General features: G+C 36.2%; 1 protein-coding gene across 1 annotated transcript in view; it reads left to right on the top strand.

Annotated features, from left to right (window-relative positions):
* The first annotated feature begins 751 nt into the window (after positions 1-751).
* Positions 752-19262, top strand: part of LOC129283398 (uncharacterized) — a 30306-nt gene continuing 11795 nt past the window's right edge. Inside the window, exons 1-12 of the mRNA XM_054919233.2 lie at positions 752-818; positions 4725-5033; positions 9126-10418; positions 11899-11981; positions 12608-12808; positions 13703-13777; positions 14659-14779; positions 15412-15625; positions 16419-16524; positions 17241-17293; positions 17707-17830; positions 18734-18837. Of these exons, the coding sequence (XP_054775208.2) occupies positions 752-818; positions 4725-5033; positions 9126-10418; positions 11899-11981; positions 12608-12808; positions 13703-13777; positions 14659-14779; positions 15412-15625; positions 16419-16524; positions 17241-17293; positions 17707-17830; positions 18734-18837 (2750 nt within the window). The remainder of the gene's footprint in view (positions 819-4724; positions 5034-9125; positions 10419-11898; positions 11982-12607; positions 12809-13702; positions 13778-14658; positions 14780-15411; positions 15626-16418; positions 16525-17240; positions 17294-17706; positions 17831-18733; positions 18838-19262) is intronic.

Raw genomic sequence — 19262 nt, forward strand, 5'->3', positions numbered from 1 at the left:
GTACTGATTATGTTTCGTTCACTTTTGTTTATAGAACCCATGAAGAAGGCCTAAGGCCGAAAGCTTGATTAAATAGTGGTCTTCCAAGCAACGTCAAATCGTCTTGTGATTTTTTCGCCTAAGTATTTCGTACAAGACACAGTAGTCATGTTAAAGAGTGGATGCCTGTTTACACATATATATATATATATATATATATATATATATATATATATATATATATATATATATGATTGGTCAATAAAAAACCGACTGATTGACCGATTGATTTTATTCATCATCTAAACATACGAAATATTGCATTTTAACAATCACATTTATAATCATTTTTTAAAGATGCGGTGGTGAGCATTGGGTGTTCAGATAATTTAAACACATAACAATAATATAATATATATTCCTTAATAAGTTTCTTGGCGTTGTGGCGTGCGCCTGTAATGCAAGTTTATTGGGGAAGTTACAAACCGTGATGCAGAGGTTCGAGGTTCTAGCCCTGGTCACGTCTTTCGAATGGTGACGTTAAAGGTCGGTCACAAATGTGAATAATCATATCTGACTGATACACGTCTGTGAAAACTTAAACACACACGCTTGTAAATATATCATTTACCACAATATCATAAATTAACCAAATTTAACGAAACCAACAAAAACATTCACTTTTACATTTCTGCTAAAATGATAGTCGATACATACACACAAAAACAAAGTAATGTTTGACAAACTAATCATATATTTTGTATATTTTCAGATGGTGCTCGGACTCGGGAAGTGCAGTGATGATGTTAGCAGCGAAAGTGGCAATACCGAAGTGACAGGTATTTAATATTAGTCTTGAACATATTTGCACATAGTTTTAGAGCTACTGAAATACTGAATATTTCAGAATTACACCATAACTATGCACATTTCATACAATAATTCTACAGAATTTGGACTAAATGAAAGAAACATTTTTTTTTTATACAGGTTAGATAATTGCTATTTGACAATTTAGCCTCGACATAACACCCCCTCCCCCCAAAAAAAACTCAATCTATTTAAGGAAATTTAGTGGTATGTAAATACCTTGGTATTGATAATGACTATAAAATATTTATTCATTCAATATGTACTAAACGAGCACTGTAAAAATGACTCTCTACTGATCAATGGCCGCCACAGGCATGACAGGATCGAACGACAGACGTTTGTCGTGTATTAAAGTTACAAAGAAAATTTGATAATTCTTTATTATAGATAATGCTGTGTATAATGCGATACCTTTTAGTCAGATCGCCTAATATATATTGTACGTGTACAGTTTAAGTTGGACTATGCGTTTGTTGTTTTACCGTGTTGACTGCAGCTAAAGATGAAGATGATTCGCCGGCTCCTACGGGGTACAGCCCAAGGTCCAGTTTGGGGACCCCCGCGCCTGTTGATCGCATATGCCCACCGGAAACAGGCATGTCATGTAAAATGTTCCATATTTTCCTGCACTGTCAGGCATGCCCGTACCTAGAATTTTCCACAGGGGAGGCAAAATCGGCTGCCAAAAAATTTGACAAGCAAAAAAAAAAAAAAAAAAAAAAAAAAAGGTCTTCAATAAAAAAATTTAGGTTTTCGTACCAAAAAAGAATTTGACAAGGAAAAAAAAAAAAAAAAAAAAAAAATATTCAGGCTCTTCAGGGGGGCAGAGTGCCCCCTCTGCCCCCCCCCCCCGTAGGTACGCTAGTGGGCATGCCTCTAACAATGCGAATGTCCGTGCCACATTTCTATCTTATTTCAAAGACACTCCACATTTCAGACGTAGAGGGCGGCACTGTCCACAAATTTCAAAGAGCATTCTCCTGATCATGCATTGTATTTGTTTATAGCAGTAATTACTTTACGGCACTTTAAAACTAATGCAACTAGCCTAAACGTTTGCATGCAACACATATGAGTGAGCATCTACGAAAACGTCATGAATTTGGGAAATAAATGTTCAAAGAATTTTCTTCGTCCGTTCCTTACTTTTTTCTGTTTTCTAAATGTTGCAATATTAAGAGATTTTATGAAAAAAATGCTTGCTGCATGTGGACTTTAGTGGGAGTCTACCCTTTACTTTCTTCTAGTGCTCTCTTTCGATAATTCTCTTTGATCTTTTCTTTTTATTTCTTTAATCAGACCCGACTGAAATAAACATGTATAGTAGAAGAAACAAAAATAGTCTAACGCAAAATTATCCGGCGCAGTGAATTCACTCTAAAATGTATTGGGTAAAAGTGCTCTATGGGGTAATTATGTGTCCAATCAAAATTTTGCATTTCTTTGGGCATTTTTATTTTCCCAGTGTGATGACAATTTTGCACATTCTAAAGTAATTGCTGCTTATTATTTTAACCTTACTGGACAATGTGCTTCCCGCATTGGTTAAAATACTGCCCAAAATTGGTTGGACACGTATTAACCCTCGTATATTTTCCCAATATTTTTTACAGTGTATATTGTTTCTAAAAAGTTTTCTGAAATAATCTAAATATGACAATCTCAAAATAAACTCTTTTAATTCATGAGTAAGTAGGCACTAGCTGGCCTTCTTTTTTATCTTGCAAAAGAATGTGAAGAAATTCACAAGGTAAACACCGGCAATTATTCGTCAATTATTGGTGAAGACGGTGATGATGATGACGGTGGTGATGATGATGGATGATGGTGACGGTGACGATGTTGGTGATGATGATGATGATGATTAAGATGATAATAATGATGCTGGTGATGCAGCTGATGGTGATGATGACTGGTGGTGGTCGTGATGATGTCATAATGATGGTAATGATAACTATCGTGGTGGTGGTGATGGACCTGCAATTATGAATGTGATAGTGTAACGAGTGGACCACCTCTGGCAGTCTCACCTGTCATGCCTGTATTATGTGATTCGATATAGCTGCAGCAGCACTGACTTTAAAAACAGCTATTGCATAATAATTGTTTACAAGAGAAAACATTTATATGATGATAAAATACCATGTCCATTGACCCGAAATGAATTTGACCAAGATCATGCGACCTAAGACGTGTGCAAAACATGAACTGGATCAATAGACTTTCTCAGTTATGCCAAAATAACGAATTCCCAAACACACGGCCAAAGTTCATTGACCTTAAAATACCTTTGACCTGCATGGATCATGTCACCTGAAACTCGCACAGGATGGTCAGGGATACTTGCTTGCTCTAATGTCCAAGTATTACGAACTAGATCCATCAAATTTCAAAGTCGATTCCGCAAATACTCCTAACAAGTTCGTTGACCCTAAGTGATCTTTTACCTTGGTCATGTGACCTTAAACTCAGGATCTTTAGTCATGCACGTTTACCCTAATGTCTAAGTTTCATGAACTAGGTCCATATTCTTTTTAAGTTATGACGACATAAAAAAAATTGACCTTAGTTAAGATTTCGTTGTGGATTCCCTCAACATGGTCTAAGTTTATTGACCCTAAATGACCTTTGACCTTAATCATGTGACCAGAAACTCAGGCAGGATGTTCAGTAATACTTTATTACTAATTGTCTCAAAGTTTCATGAACTAGGTTCATGCACTTTCTAAGTTATAATGACATTTCAAAAACTTGAAATAGGTTAAGATTTCAATGTTGACGCCACCGCCACCGTCGCCGCTGTCGGAAAGCACTGACTATAGTTTCGGTCTGCTAAGGCGAGACAAAAATTAAAGAAGACGAACGACAGGTTCCAAATTTCAGTCGATAATATTGATACTGAACGGTTGTCTCAAAAAGCTTTGCAGTGTAGAGTGAAAAATTAGCAGTCATGGTGGATCATTTTTTCCTCCAGTATGGATGAGGATGAAACCTTTGTCTCGAGATGGTATCGAAAATTCGAAGCAGTTTATCTTTAGATGATATTCCTTTCAATAAATCATCGAAGTTTTCTTTGCTTTGATGTCATAACGTTTTTGGCATCTTATATCGAAATCGGCAAAAATGTTTAATCATTTTGTTTTTATTTACCCGGCCTTTAACGGGCCAAAATTTATAATTGTAAATTTATGATTCTAAATTTATATTGCGCAATTTCTATTTGGATATACTCAACTGCGCATTACAATACAAAACAGATAAGCAGAAAAACAATTATTAACAGGATACGCAAACATTTTAGAAGTAAATTTAAGTTCGCTAAATTAATCGAAGAAAAATAAGTAAAGATCAATTATTTCTACAAAATACATAACAAAAAAGTGACTTACTTATCAAAAACTCTCTTGAAAGAGGTGGGATTTCAGTTTAGTTTTAAATAAGTTGACAGAGGATGCATTTCTTATTGAGGAAGGGAGACTATTCCAGAGTTTGGGTGCAGCACTGATAAAGGCACGGTCACCTATAGTGTAATCTTGTTTTACATGGCGGGAGACTGAGGAGCATTGTGTCATGGGAACTACGAAGCCTGTAAGACTGAGTGGGTGATTTTAATTTAAGGAGTTCACTGAGATAGGTGGGGACCATGTCATGTAGTATTTTATATGTTAGGAGCATTATTTTGAATTTGATTCGCTGACGTACTAGAAGCCAATGTAGATCTTGGAGTAGGGGCCTTACATGGGAAAATTTGGGGGAATTACAAATAAGTCTGGCACATGCATTTTGATTTTTTTGTTGAAAAATTATGTATAATCCATGACTAACAGATTGACGATTTCAATCTTATGACTCACTTTTATTCCGTAACACAGTTACTAGAATAATTTGCGAGAATGACAAGGATACACTTGACTGCGGTGAAGATACCATCAGCATAGGAACCGCTGTCTACGGCCGCACTGAAGCTGGAATCTGTCCACCCGCTTCGGCTGCTTCCGCCATGGAATGCAATGGCAAAGACGTAACGACCCTTGAACGTCGACGTTGCGACAATGGAACGTCTTGTGTGGTTGAGCCTTCAAATAGTCGATATGAAGAAGACCCGTGTCCTAATATCTTCAAGTATTTGAATATCACGTATTCCTGTAATGTCAATCGTACATACCAGTTGATTCTTCCAGGTTAGACGCATATCACAGAGTCATACCTGTATTCATAGTGTACCTCTTCTCCGTCGTGTAACCTACTTTCTGCATCTACATTAGTATATATGATCCTGACATTTTCTCAAGCTCACTCTATCATAATGCATGTTATGTGTTTGCCATTAACACGTTTCTCATCATTTAGGTTAACACAAGCTTTTCATGAACAGGTGGAGTTTCTTCTTGGTAGACGTAACTGAAAAATATACGTTTTCAAGTTTGATGCAAACCTTTTATACTTTTGGAAGCTTAATGACAGTCAGTGTCTCAGTGGAGATAACAGTAATTAATGATTCGATTGTTGACCATTTCCTCGACACTCATGGCAAAGTGACGTCACTTCAGTCTATCCTCTTTCATTCATTTCGTTTTTCCAAAGCGGTAATTGTTGTATATAGCTTCCCTTTTCTCAAAACATTTCTAGGGGTGTTTAACGGCGGAAAACAAGATGTCAAATTTTACCTCAGGCTTATTTTCAACCAATATTTCCATGTTTGATGGCAAGTTTTCGTAACATATCCAGAATCACAATTTCATAGTATTCCACTCTTCATCCGTTTGAGAGTTTGTCGTTTGAGAGTCAAAGTCGTAAGTGCCTCGTGGGGTTTTTAAAGTATCCGAGAATTTCATGCGTCTTAGTAGGATTCTTAAACCCCTCGACGACTGCATCTTAATGACTAAATGCCACTTTGCCGATCACTTAGACCTATATTGTGATGAATATGTGTTTCCCCAAAAGGGAAATTGCCTTGACTGTTCATGGCATTTGGTTGAAGTCTTGCCTTGCCATATACATCTATCGCTTTATCACTGTAATTTCATGACAGCGGCGGCACCATGTATCTTAAACTAGGGGGGGGGGAGCAAAGGCAGACACTAAATATTTTGCCTGTTTCACATAAAAGAGCTCGAAGCGCGAGATGAAATTTGAAACTAAGGCCATACTGACTAGAAAAGGGACCCGTTAAGGAGTTTTTGCAGTGATTAGTGAAGATGATATCTCACCAAATCCAGTAAAAAACGGTGTACAAATGCCCGTGTGCCCCCCCCCCTGTGGTGCCGCCACTGTTTCATCATGCCTATGCATTTGTCATCCGCACTATCTCCACATCATTAGTTTTGGTTTAGGTCTGCGATTGTCTTTTGAATATAACCATGATAACTGCACCGATTGCGTACTTTGCAATGTGCGTACGGGCGGACTCGGGATACAAAATGTGTGCAGAGAAGGGATCATTTGTTGATGTTTTTTAAGAGAGGAAGAATGGAGAGAGGAGAGAGAGTTTCGGATTGACAAAGTCAGTTTTTATCGGACAAGCAAAAGAAAAAAAAAAACAGAGAAAGAAATGCCACTGGCCACTTTTAATATGCTTGTCCGGAGAGATATTTATAACAAAGGGACAAAAATCGATGCTAGCTTCCTTTCATGGCACTGGCTATGAATTTAAGAAATGGCAAATCCTACGAAATCTAATAACTGGGTTCTGGTTCCTAATGATCTATGCATGTACCGGGGTAATAATATATCTGTAAAGCGCTTAGACACGTCGTTCCGATGGATTAAGCGCTATATAAAAGCGGATTATTATTATTATTAGGTGGTCTGTCATGAATATGACAGATCACCTATTATATTCGTCAGATTTTACTTTATTTATTTTTATTGCCAAATTTTGTTCCCACTTTATCTCAAAATCGGGCTTGTCAAATTTCTTGATTTTCATGTCAAGTATGGAAATTATTATGGAATCGCGAAACGAAACTTTTCAAGGTTATCACATCATGATGACGTCATCTAGGCGCCATTTTGTAAAAATAAATTATTGATCATATCATCGCAACTAATCATAAAAAATCATCCATATTTGCATCATATCAAGTTCAGGTGACAGGTCATCAGGACATGTCATCAGAGGTCATGCAAAGGTCACGACGCGCACGTACGCGCGCGTCAAAATTTTAAAAAATTCCCCAAATCAACCGTGGTCAAGTTTGGGTACGTTTCAGGTCATTTTGAGCATGTCAAGAATTTGCGTGCGCACAGGTATGCGTGCGCGTTCTTGCACCTACCATCGGTATGCATCTTCGAGTCGTCATTTATTTTATGTCTGTCCATTGTCCATTATCTTCTGATTAATTTGATACCTCATTCAGCCTCTTACGACCAATAATACGGGAATGCGCGTCCATTCAAATTTGCATTACACGCGCGTGCAAACTCGCAAAATAAGTCATAAGTGGGCAAAAATATGCCTATATAAAATTCACTGTAGCTCTTCAGGGAGTCCGTTGACCCCCAACTTTTCCTCACTCTTGGATATAGTCAAAATATTGTGTAATAACGTTAAAATTACGTTAGAAGTGAAAATAACACACTTTCGCAATTACGTCAACGTATTTATGCATATTTGACAGTATCTTCGTTACTAGTCAATTTTCTCTCAAATTTTGATATGATGTAGTGAAAATAATTTTCTACAAATAATGTGTGATTAATTTTCACTTTCAACCACAGCATCAGAGTGTTATCACCTGTTTAAGTTTTTGCAAATTTTTTCTGGACCTAATTTTTGAGAATTCTTTTAAGAAAATGCTTTATTAATCAATTGTACGGTCTTGCTGAAAATATCAAGCCTACTTGCCTTGCGGTTTTTTATGTAGGACATTTTTTAAATATTGCCGGAACATTTTAAGGGGTAGTTTTAACATTATAAAACATAATTTATGCATTTTTGGGTAAACGCTACAATATTGAAACGCTATTTGGTTGATAAATTTCATTCTAGACATTTTGCGGAAACTCCTGGATTTTTTTCTATTTGGTTATTTTCTCTAAATATAACATATAACAAATTTTCAGATACCTTCTGTGAAATTAGAAATAGTGCAATTTAGTAAAATACTCATTTTCCCGAAATTTTGCGGGAAAATTGCCAGTATTTGAATCTTTTACCTGACTTTTTTCAGTAAAATCATCAAGAAAGAATTTTCAAGTAAATGTTTAAGTCATACACAATTAATAAATGGACATTGAAAATTCTTGACGGAAAATATTATGTGAAATGTTTAGGAATTTGCAGAAATTTTGCAAACATTTCCCCTCAAAAAATTCTACTTAATTATTTTATCAAATACATCACTGATGAGTTTTGAAGTGAATACTGTGAAATTGTATCATTGCGAAACTTCTCATTAAAAATAATTGAAAATTAGCAGAAATTTTGAATAAAAATATTTAAGATATTTTAGTTTTTAAAAAGTATCACCTATGAATTGTCAAGCTTTCTGTGAAATTGATACCCACTGACATTGTGAAAATTCTTGCTTGAAATCTTAAAAGAAAAATTGCTGACAGTAGAAAGAAATTTTAAAAAGATTATGCATAAAAAACATGAAACTGTCCATTAAAAATTAGCTGCTCTGAAAATGAAGGCGCTTTTTATTGCGCAGTTTTGGAAAGCCAATTTCGGTAAATCGTCTGAAATTTTTGAGGACTTTTTAAGGCATTTTACGTGTTCCAAACTTAATTTCGTATTTACCGTATTGCATTATCACCACCATCATTATAATCATCACGGTTGTCATCACCACATTAATAATCACATTTAGCAATGGTCAAAATGTATTCCTATGATGTCTATGATCAAGATTATCAATCATATCTAAATGATTCATTTCATACAACATTAGCCGACACTGAATGAAAAATCATGACAGACCACCTAATTCGTCCTCATGACGAATTAAAATCTAGTTATTATTTAGTTTTTCTACCATCACTTCTTTCGTTTTAATAATGTATTTTGATGAAGAAATATGTTTCTTTTATATTTATATCCCAGTTTCATTTTGGTCGGAACACGAAAGTATCATATGCCCTTTGTCGAATCCAGATCCAAACTGAAATACATACTTGAACGTATGCAGATCCATTTTTATTTGGGGGCGAAATACCTGGATAAAATTACGTCACTGTTTAAAGCTTAACCTTACTGTATAATATGCAAAAAAGTTCTTTATTCATTTTCATTTCTTAATATTTCAACATTTTGGTATTTATTATTGCAGTTTCACCGCAGAACGAGACGTGGGTAAAAAAATATAACTTCGGCTTCATCAATTTAACCAAAGCCTTCACAAAACACCTGAGGATAGTTCCTAATTCAGAGGAAAAGACGTATATCTCTGTAACATGTGATGTACCTGGATGGATGGACGTAAGAGGTATTAAAGATATTGATATTCCAACTGGATGCAACGTCATTACAGTATGTTCCACTGCGGACATCACTGTCCATGGTATAGTCCGAAGTGAAAAATTGATAACCGGTGGATTTCTAGCTCTTCCGACTGACTACCTCGGGGAGGAATACTTGATAGATGTATACACGCCGGTGTCGGACAATCATCGTGCCCAAGTCGCAATAACGGCCATTCACAACGACACCAACGTAGTGATCGAATGTGTGGAACCTTGTACTATCGACACTCAAACAGTTTTCGAGAATATGACAGTTGTCCTGAGTAAAAATGAGTTACTTCTATTTAAAGCAGGTTCTTATGGCGGTAGCCTGACTGGAACCTTGATCAGAGCTGATAAATCAGTCTCGGTCGTGGTAGGTTCAATGGGTGTAGTCATACCGCCCCCGGAGAATGGTCTAGACCATGGACTTATTATAGAACAATTGATGCCTGTCTCAAAGTGGGGAAGGGTCCACTTTGTTCCTCCTTTTCAAAATGCCACAAACGGATGGGTTATTCGTGTTTCGGCGTTCTACCACAATACCAATTTAACCCTGTCTCAGTGTGGGAACGACAGTGTACAACACCGCATGCTAAACAGACAACAATTTATTGACGTAGGTGTCTCAGAGGACCTGACCAGTCTTGTATGCTTAATAATATCCGATAAGCCAGTTCAAGTCATGCAATATATGGCAAGTTCTACCAAGGAAGAGTATGGCGATCCGAGTATGACGTTAGTCCCACCAGTGCAAGATTACCATGGGAATACCACATTTCGCTGTAACAATACAGGCGACATTTTGCAATATGTAGATATAATAACATCAGAACGCGGGAAAGACAGTCTTCAAATAAATGGCAGTTCGGTCACCGATCTCACTGGCCATTGCTTTAATGTATCTGAAGATCTAAAGGCGACATTGGGATACAACTTTCCCTGGGTTAAAGAATACTGTTACTTTTACAAACAGTTAGAGAACGGTACATACCACGTGACTCAGAGTGACCAATCAGAGAGGTTTCTAGTTCGACTCTACGCACAAAGTACAGGTGTTGGAGGAGCGATGCTGGCAGGTGTGTCATTTCAAAAGCCCGAAACGATGGTCATTAGCACGGGTAAGTTCATACTTAACGGGTTAATAAAGCAAGTTAAGAATAAAGTGGATCTTTGGAAAGAATTTGTTGGAGAGCTCAACCATGGAGTTGAAAGATATAATTTCGACTATCTAATACATGTAGGTCACTTGGGTCAAGACTTACAAAATAAAATTTATTAAAGTTACCTTTGCTAAAGATGTTCATCTTCCCTTCATAAAAAACAATATTCTTATTTCAAGTTGATACATTCGATATAATTATTTGGATGCTCAGCACCTGTAATTTAGTTTGTAAATATAATGAAAAGAACAAGTCTATCACTTGGCCGTATTGAGCTAAACATGTAATATTGTTGCGTAGACATGTGCTCATCTTCTGTGAAATATAATTTCCTTCTGAAAATGTGCAAAATGAAATGATGAATAGCAACAATCACTAAAATCCTAATAGGACATCCACCAAATCTTACTGTTTTTCTCCCATACCCAAAATGAACGATCATGGAATTTGGCTGTTCTTATATTCATATATTCATTTGTCTCACATAAAAAGTGAACTTAAAATACATTCGCATGGTCTTTACCGAATTTCTCCTGCAGCACAGTGTGTAGTGGGTAGGTCAGCGATGAGAGGACGCTCATTGTGCCTCGCGGGCTTGCCGGGAAAACGCGGTTACCTGCGCGGAAGACACACCATTAAATTTTGGTATCGTGCCTTATAAAGCTGTGTTCTCAGATTTAGTATTCACTTCTGACAGTTCGTCGTATCACACATACGACGGTGCAAACCCATTTAAGAGAAAATCGACTTCAAAGTTTACTATAAATGTCACACTTAGTTTCCCAGCCTTACAACATATTCATTGCTAGAAAAATACATGGTTGGAAAGACCAAGACAATTGCTTGACATTGGTATATTTATTTGTACACAAAACTAAGAATCCGAGAAAATATCGCAAAAGAGCTTGATGCTTGTAATTTCTGTTCGAGCGGTTTAGATCTTCCCTGTTCAAAACGCCATAGGGATTACAACAACCCTGACCGCGATTTCAATGCGCGCGGTCAGTCAAAACGTCGTATCGCTTAATTTCCACGTGCAAATTCAATGCAGATCCCAGTGCCGATACGACGGTTTGGCTGACTGCGCGCATTGAAATCGCGGTCAGTCAAAACGTCGTATCGCTCTGTTACAGTACACGTTTCCAATGGGATTTGCGCATTTTATCTCAGAAACTAAAATAAATTGCTGCCTAGAAATTTAGTTATGAATACAGTTGTACTTTCATTTCATGAAAAAATCTCAAAATCGATTTTTTTTTTTTTTATTATTAAAATTGACTGATACGACGGTTCGGATGACCGCCGACGAATTTTGCCATCCAGATAATTGCAATAAATGTACTATGATTTTCCTATTTTGTCTCTTCCTATCACCCTCTCTTTCTTTTGTTATTTCTTTGTCTCTCACTCTCCATGTCTTTTTTTTTCTATTTCTCAGACCAACCTACTACTATTGGCACCACCATGACAACCACAATCAATGCAACCATGATGTCTGAGGAACAAAAACGTGCTTCTCTTGTAAGTTTGTTTCAAAGTATTCAAACCATTTGAAATTTCGTTCAGAAATTTGAATTTGAATGTAAAAAGAACGTTATTTCGTTACCAATGCAATTATGGACTCTGACGCTCTGTACTGATTAACTTGTTAATTCTATTGAGCATGCCTGCCACAGTCTGTCATTCTTTCGTTTTGTGTTGAACCTCCCTATGTTCATTGCGTCACGACTTTGTTTTCGACCAACATGGAAATGACGCAATTGTAAAATTATCTTTTTTATTGTGCATTTATATTTTCAATGTAAAAAAACAATTTAGTGTCTTATGTAAATGTTTGGTAGGCCTATCGCATCATAAAGAGAAAAATATGAATGTCTTTGTCAGGCAAAACACATAATCTGTAGCCGTTCAATCTGTCTACAAATTCAAAGCTAGTGATCTGAGCGTAGAATGCAACAATTGCAAATGAATTATGTAATAAAAGACAAAACAAATATAACATTGCTTGGCATGCTTTCACGCACCTTTCCTTCACCGACATTCACCTCTTTTTTTTGTCCCCCTAACTGATTTTTTTTTTGTCTCTCAAACTGACCTTTTCCTCCAATTCTCATCACTACCATGTCGGTGACGATCTCATTCATCAGTCGGCTCGACTTTCATCAGGAGATTTCAAGACTTTCGGGGAGGCCGAGCAAGCCATGTCTGATTTCACCGACTACCTCGGCGATCGTGAGGAGCTTGGATCCATCGACGAGCTCGTCTTCGCTTTTGATTATTTCACCAGTGTTCTCAAACGCAATCCGCTGAAATACGCCACCGGAGACAATGCGAAGTCGTTCCTCAATGTGAGTATATAATGATGACAATAATATTAATAATGATAATAAAAACAACAACAACAATTGTGATAATAATAGTAATACTAATATTAATAATAATGATGATAGTAATAATAACAATAATTAGAAAAAAAAAAAAAGAAAAAGAAAGGAAGAATAAGAAAAAAATATTAATAAATCAAATTAAAGAATAACAAATAAAAAGAAGGAAAAAGAGGAAAAGAAAAAGATGAAATATGGATTTCAATGCCAAAATCTATCACAAAATTCGCTTTTCGTATTCAGCATGTTATTTGGGTAAGATTTTTGTTTACTTTTTCGAAATGTTGTTCCATAAACCATGCTTGGTCCCTCAACATTGTGGGCTTATTACGCCACTGCAATTACATCAAGAAGTTTTCACCCAAAACTTTATTTTGAAGATCACGTTTTGGATATATTTAAACTTATACTATTCAAACTATGGATTTTTTTTTCGAACAATCGGCCACCATGTGTACTATAATTAATAAGCAATAAGATATTTCTAACTCAATTCAAAGCTAAATAGCTGGTCAATATTCATATATTGCACTATCGGTAATGATAAGGGCATTCCGATCCGCGACGCGCGACGGATTTAAGAAAACCATAATTATAACAAGAAAAACAGCTTGGAGGTCTTTGTCGAAAATTGGTGAAACGGAAAAGCAGTTTCGGAGCTGGCGAAAATTTTCAAATATGTCGTTTGTTCAGGACGAAACTACTGTTTAGATTGACTTCTCGGTTGTTCGTTGTCATGGAAGAAATTTGAGAATGAGTTTTCTATGTTCTTGAATCCGATGTGCGTCGTGGACAAAAAACGCGATATTGTTTCTTCATCTTTTCTCTTGCTATCATCCCTATTCCACAATTGTATAGATTTCTTCTGACGCCATTAATGTGCTTTTCGCGGACCGGACCAATCAACTCTTATTGGATTCGTGTGCAAAGCAGGTAAGCGATATCATTTGTCTTATACCAAGGGTTGCAATTGATCCGATCAATTATAAAATTGAAAAGTCATCGATGTTAAATATCCATCTTGAAGGCGTAAGCTATATGCGCATTTCATTTGCAAAAAGCATGGGGCACAGATCATTTGAGGAAAATAAAGTGGTTCACAAGCAAGTTAATTATCGATTATTTCGAGAACGTTTTTTTTTTTGGCACATTAATGTGCTCCTGGTTGCTGACAAGGGGGCAGCGCAGACATCTCCTCGAGTAGTGAATTATGACGTCAAGCGCTTTTCTTATTCTTGCTATACCTATATGTTTAATATAAAAATAAATTGAGGATTCACTTTAAGCAACAACAAACACTTAGTCGCTTCAAGGGTCGTACTTGAAAGGCAGAACAACTTCTTAAGGAAATCTCACACGATGTTCGTGTTACCTAGAGCAGACCCTTGAACGCGAGTTTGATACTTGTGCGGACCGCTCAAGGACAAGTACATCCACAGGCTATACTAACAGGGGATTGTAAGGCAAGATAATATGCTTCATATTTAAAATTGATTAAATTCTTGTTTAAATAGTTTACCATGTACCGATATATAGTTACACACAATTTAACAATTGACCATTTGAAAAAAAAATCGTATAATAATTTCCTGCTTAGCTTTGAGCAAGGGTGTAGTATTTTATGAACATCAGTAACTTAACTTGAATGCGACAATGAATTTGACGGTGATGACGAGTTGGTTCAACCCACTTTGAAGCTATAGACATCCTGTCTAATTGAATCTAGCAATTGAAGATAAACTTATATTTTTACTATTAGACAAATGTTGATGTTTTTTTCTCTCAAAAATTATAATTGATCCATTTCCCGCCAGATCAATCTTACGTATACCCCTGAGGACGCGGAGAGGGAGCTGGAAGGTCTGATGAATGACGCAGCGAGTCTAATCGTGAATGATGGATCGCAGTCGTTTGGAGTTTCAACTAACCATGCAGGTGGGTTTATATCGGATTGCAGATAGATTTAAAATCATATACGCAACTACATTTTAAACCGATCGGAAGGGCGTATCCGGTTGTTACGTGAGGGTGTGTGTGTTTTTTTTTTCTCCTGCTGCTTTCAACGCAACACTTTCTTCAAGACGGCGACATTAATTGTATTGCAGATATAAATGGGTTTCTTCTTATTATTTCTGGACGAACATTTGAATAGGGTAACTACATGTATGGTATATGGGAACCCCCCTCCCCTTCCCTAAATACCTGAAATTGCAACCCATTCTATATTTCAATGATCATAGACACACAGACTAAATCTTTAGAAGTGATGTTTCGATAAAAGGGTGATCATGACTCTCGCCGTTTGATCAGAGCCGGGGTCATGTGTCTTGTACACTAGGACACTGGCACCCTTTGGCAAAAGGTCATTTTCATACTCTGACACTACGCCCTCCCACCTAGCGCAACCCAGTAGTGTGCAGAAGCTGAGGACGGCCTAGCATTGTAAGCGCCCTTTTTTTAGAAGTGATGAAGCAGAAATAATATGTTTGGATATAAAAGTGCTGTAAAAATATAATTACAATACTTGCCTTCTTCATACCTTCTACTTTGGTTGAATCGTCACATAGCGTTGGAAGTTACATCAACGGGTCAGGCAGGATCTTCGGCGATTGCGACAGAATCTTCTGTTTGTGAGGGCGCCCTAGACCTGGTGCTGGATGGCGTGCATATCCCGTGTGAGGTCCTCCGGGAAGTGGGTTCTTCTGCTTCCTACCGTATCAACCTTCCCCATGGAGCGGAGGCTGTGGCCAGATCATCCTGCGAAAAATATGACGAAACAAAGTAATTATCATGATTATGGCTTAATTCTTATCCACTAGACGGATTTTATTTATAGTATACATTACCATTGTTTTTTTATGAGACCACATCGCTTTTCTCTCCATTTCTCTGCGATGGCAGTGTCATCTAATGTTTTATCGAATTTAAGCACTTTGCAAATTTAGTTGGATATGAAGCCGTATAGGTGTTATCATAATTCTACATATTAACACAGTAACAACACTTCATAAGATAATGTAATTTCTTTTTTTTAAAGGAAATATCTTTGTAAAATAATGAATTTTGTGTAGAAAATAAATCGTCAAATGTGAATTTAAAAGCAAATAGTCATCTGAATATCACTCGTTATCGTTGGATATATAAATTATATCCCTCGACCAGAGCGATGTGATTCAGCGATTTCGTTGCAAGAGAATCTCAATGAGATTTTTTTTTCACCTTTCCTAAATACTTACCCTTAAACCAGCCTTCTCCTCTCTAAATGTATTTTCTTCACATTTTCATCAGATTTTAGCCCATCTTTCGTTCCAATTTACTCCAATCCTTTCCCCACAACTCGCCCTTTGCACCTCTGTACATCATAGTTGTTTTTTGTTTTGTTTTTTTGTCATGAATTTGTATTGAGTAAGACACAATATCATGTTATTTAAATTCACTCTTTAATTTTTTTTACTCCCATCCCATTCATCCCCTCTTCCCTACCCATCTCAATCTTCACCCTCCCTCTTTCTCTCTCTCTCTTTCTCCCCTCTCTCTTTCTCCCCAATTTTCTTAATCAACCCCTCTAACCCAGGATCGCTGTTGCATCTCCTCTCCTTGGAGTTGGTTTGATATCAGAGAGAAAAGTACCGTCTTTCAGCAAAAACATAACACTCACGTTTCCAATAACGAAAGGAGAGGTAGGCCTATGAAATACCCCCATTCCCCCCAGATAATGATGTTGATATAATATGATAATGACACTCACATTTGAGGCAGGCCTATGCCCCCCAACAAAAAAATAAAAATAAAATAAAACATAAAAACAAATAAATAGATTAATGAAATAAATGAATAAATAAATAAGATGAATAAATAAATAGATAAATAACGAAAGAAAGAAAGGATATTTACGTAATAATGATAACAATGGTTACAGTGTTAACACTTGAATACATCAATGATGAATGAATATAAATATGGTAAAAATTATATATTATAAAGTAGATGATATCGATTGAAAATGATTAAGAACAAAATTTGAAATGTTTTATAAAATCAAAATCGTTCGAAAATGGAAGCTAAAGTTAGCTTCAGTCAAATCTCACATTAATACCAATTAATTACCTACACGGAACACAATGAAACTATACACATGTCCGTTTCTCATTACTATTTCTGGGCAGGGGCGGACCCAGGAATTTCCAATAGGGGATGGCATTTTTTACCATAATTTTGATAAGCCATATCACGAAAAAATTCAACAAGCAATTAAAAAAAAAGGGTCTTCACTTTCAAATGAAACACATCTCCACTAAAATGGGATGAACACAAAGAGACCGAGCATTATATAATGTCAAAATGTCCTATTTGATGATAGATATTACCGATATTTCTCATTTTATGTGTTCAACAGGAGGAATTGATGGATAATAACACTCTTTGTTCGTACTGGGAGTACAATACTAGGTAGGTTTTGATCTTTGATCTGTTCCGAATAATTATCACTTACAAATTATTTTAATTAGTATTTCTTTTAATACATGCATGGCGACTGTTTCCAGTAGCCTGTAATATTTGAAGAAAAAAATCAATTCAATATATATAAGTGACTTAACTAAGTTTAAGTATGATGATGTGAAACTGTAATTCGATCAATATTCTTTGAATTTTTAAATCAAATTGCTCTGTGGTAATCAAGATCGTGTGACTTTTACTTTGTATATACTTTTTATGGCACGACCCCAATGCCAATGAGACTCTTCATCTCTGAATGATTTTTGTTTGCCATATCTATCTATCGACCTAAAGTGAAATCTATTATGTAAGTGGGCAAATTCATTTAAATAACAATATTCGAAATTGTTTCCTCATCTGTTTAGCAACTGGTCCTCTTTGGGGTGCACATTCGATGGGATCACGGACACGGATGGTGGCAAAATGGTCACGTGCCTCTGTGATCACCTGACTAGCTTCGCTGTACTGCTGAACGTGTCTAGTACTCAAGTAAGAAGATTAATAAAAAGTTTAAAGGGATGGTCCGGGCTGAAAGTATGTATAACTTAATAAATAGAGTAGAATTCACTGAGCAAAATGCCGAAAATTTCATCAAAATCGGATAACAAATAACTAAATTATTGAATTTTTAAGTTTAGCAATATTTTGTGAAAACAGTCGTCATGAATATTCATTAGGTGGGCTGATGATTTCACATCTCCACTTGTTCTTTTGTATTTTATTATATGAAATTAGGTTTATTCAAATTTGTTCCTCCAAGAACTATAAAAATTGGATCGACAACTGATTTAGTGCATTAGATATTTATTGTTGCAACTTATTTCATTATAAGGGAGACATATTATTCCCCCAAGTATGAAATAAAGAAAAAATTATGATTTTATGTAATAACATAAGAAAACGGAAAGTGGAGATGTGACATCATCAGCCCACCTAATGAATATTCATGACGACTGTTTTCGCAAAATATTGCTAAACTTTAAACTTTAATAACTTTATTATTTGTTATCTGATTTTGATGAAATTTTCGGCATTTTGTTCGGTGAATTCTACTCTATGTATTAAGATATAAATATTTTTAGCCTAGACCATCCCTTTAACGTTCAATTATCTCAAAAACAAATCGTAGAAATCAAATCATGGGGATTTGCTTTGAGTTTAATCTCAGACCTCAACTTTGAAATGCAATATGGATATTTATTCGGAGCTATTAACGCTAACAGTCACTCAGAAAAAAAATGCCGGTCCAACCTTGGATGAATAATTCCCCGCTATTAAACCTTTCTCGGAGATTAGTATATGTATACGATATAAATGTTGAATATTATTTCTATTTCATGTCAAGATGGACAAAATTATAACCTTACTGTGTATTTATTGTATTCATCACAGGTGCCTCCTGGTCATGAATTTGCCATGGGGGTCATCTCCTGGGTCGGGTGCAGCTTATCAATCGTGGCCTGCTTTTTCACCTGTTTCGGCTACGCCATTCTAAAGTAAGATATAGGATTCAAAACACAACAAAACCTATAGGCCTACACAAAAAACGTTGTTGAGGGGATGAAATTTACAATGAAAGTAAATGGGGAAAATGTAAATTAGATATCATTAAAGTATGTGTTCGAGGAGATGCTTTATCAACGATCAAAAAAAAAAAAAACGAAAAAATTGACAAACAGAGAAACATATTGGTGAGGGTTTGACGAAAATGTATCAAAGAGTTTTAATGTTACTCAGAAAACCAAAATTACAAACGTCCATATATAACTCTTGAATCATCTTGTATATACTTTCGCGGACGAGTATGCGTGAGGGTGGGTCGGTGTGTGTGTGTGTTTGAGCCATACTTCGTAGGGGATGCGTGTGTGTGTGTGTGTGTGTGTGTGGTGTGTGATTGGATGTGGTGGGCGTGTATGTGCGC

This window comes from Lytechinus pictus, unplaced genomic scaffold, assembly GCF_037042905.1.
Source record: "Lytechinus pictus isolate F3 Inbred unplaced genomic scaffold, Lp3.0 scaffold_20, whole genome shotgun sequence".
Classification (NCBI taxonomy): domain Eukaryota; kingdom Metazoa; phylum Echinodermata; class Echinoidea; order Temnopleuroida; family Toxopneustidae; genus Lytechinus; species Lytechinus pictus.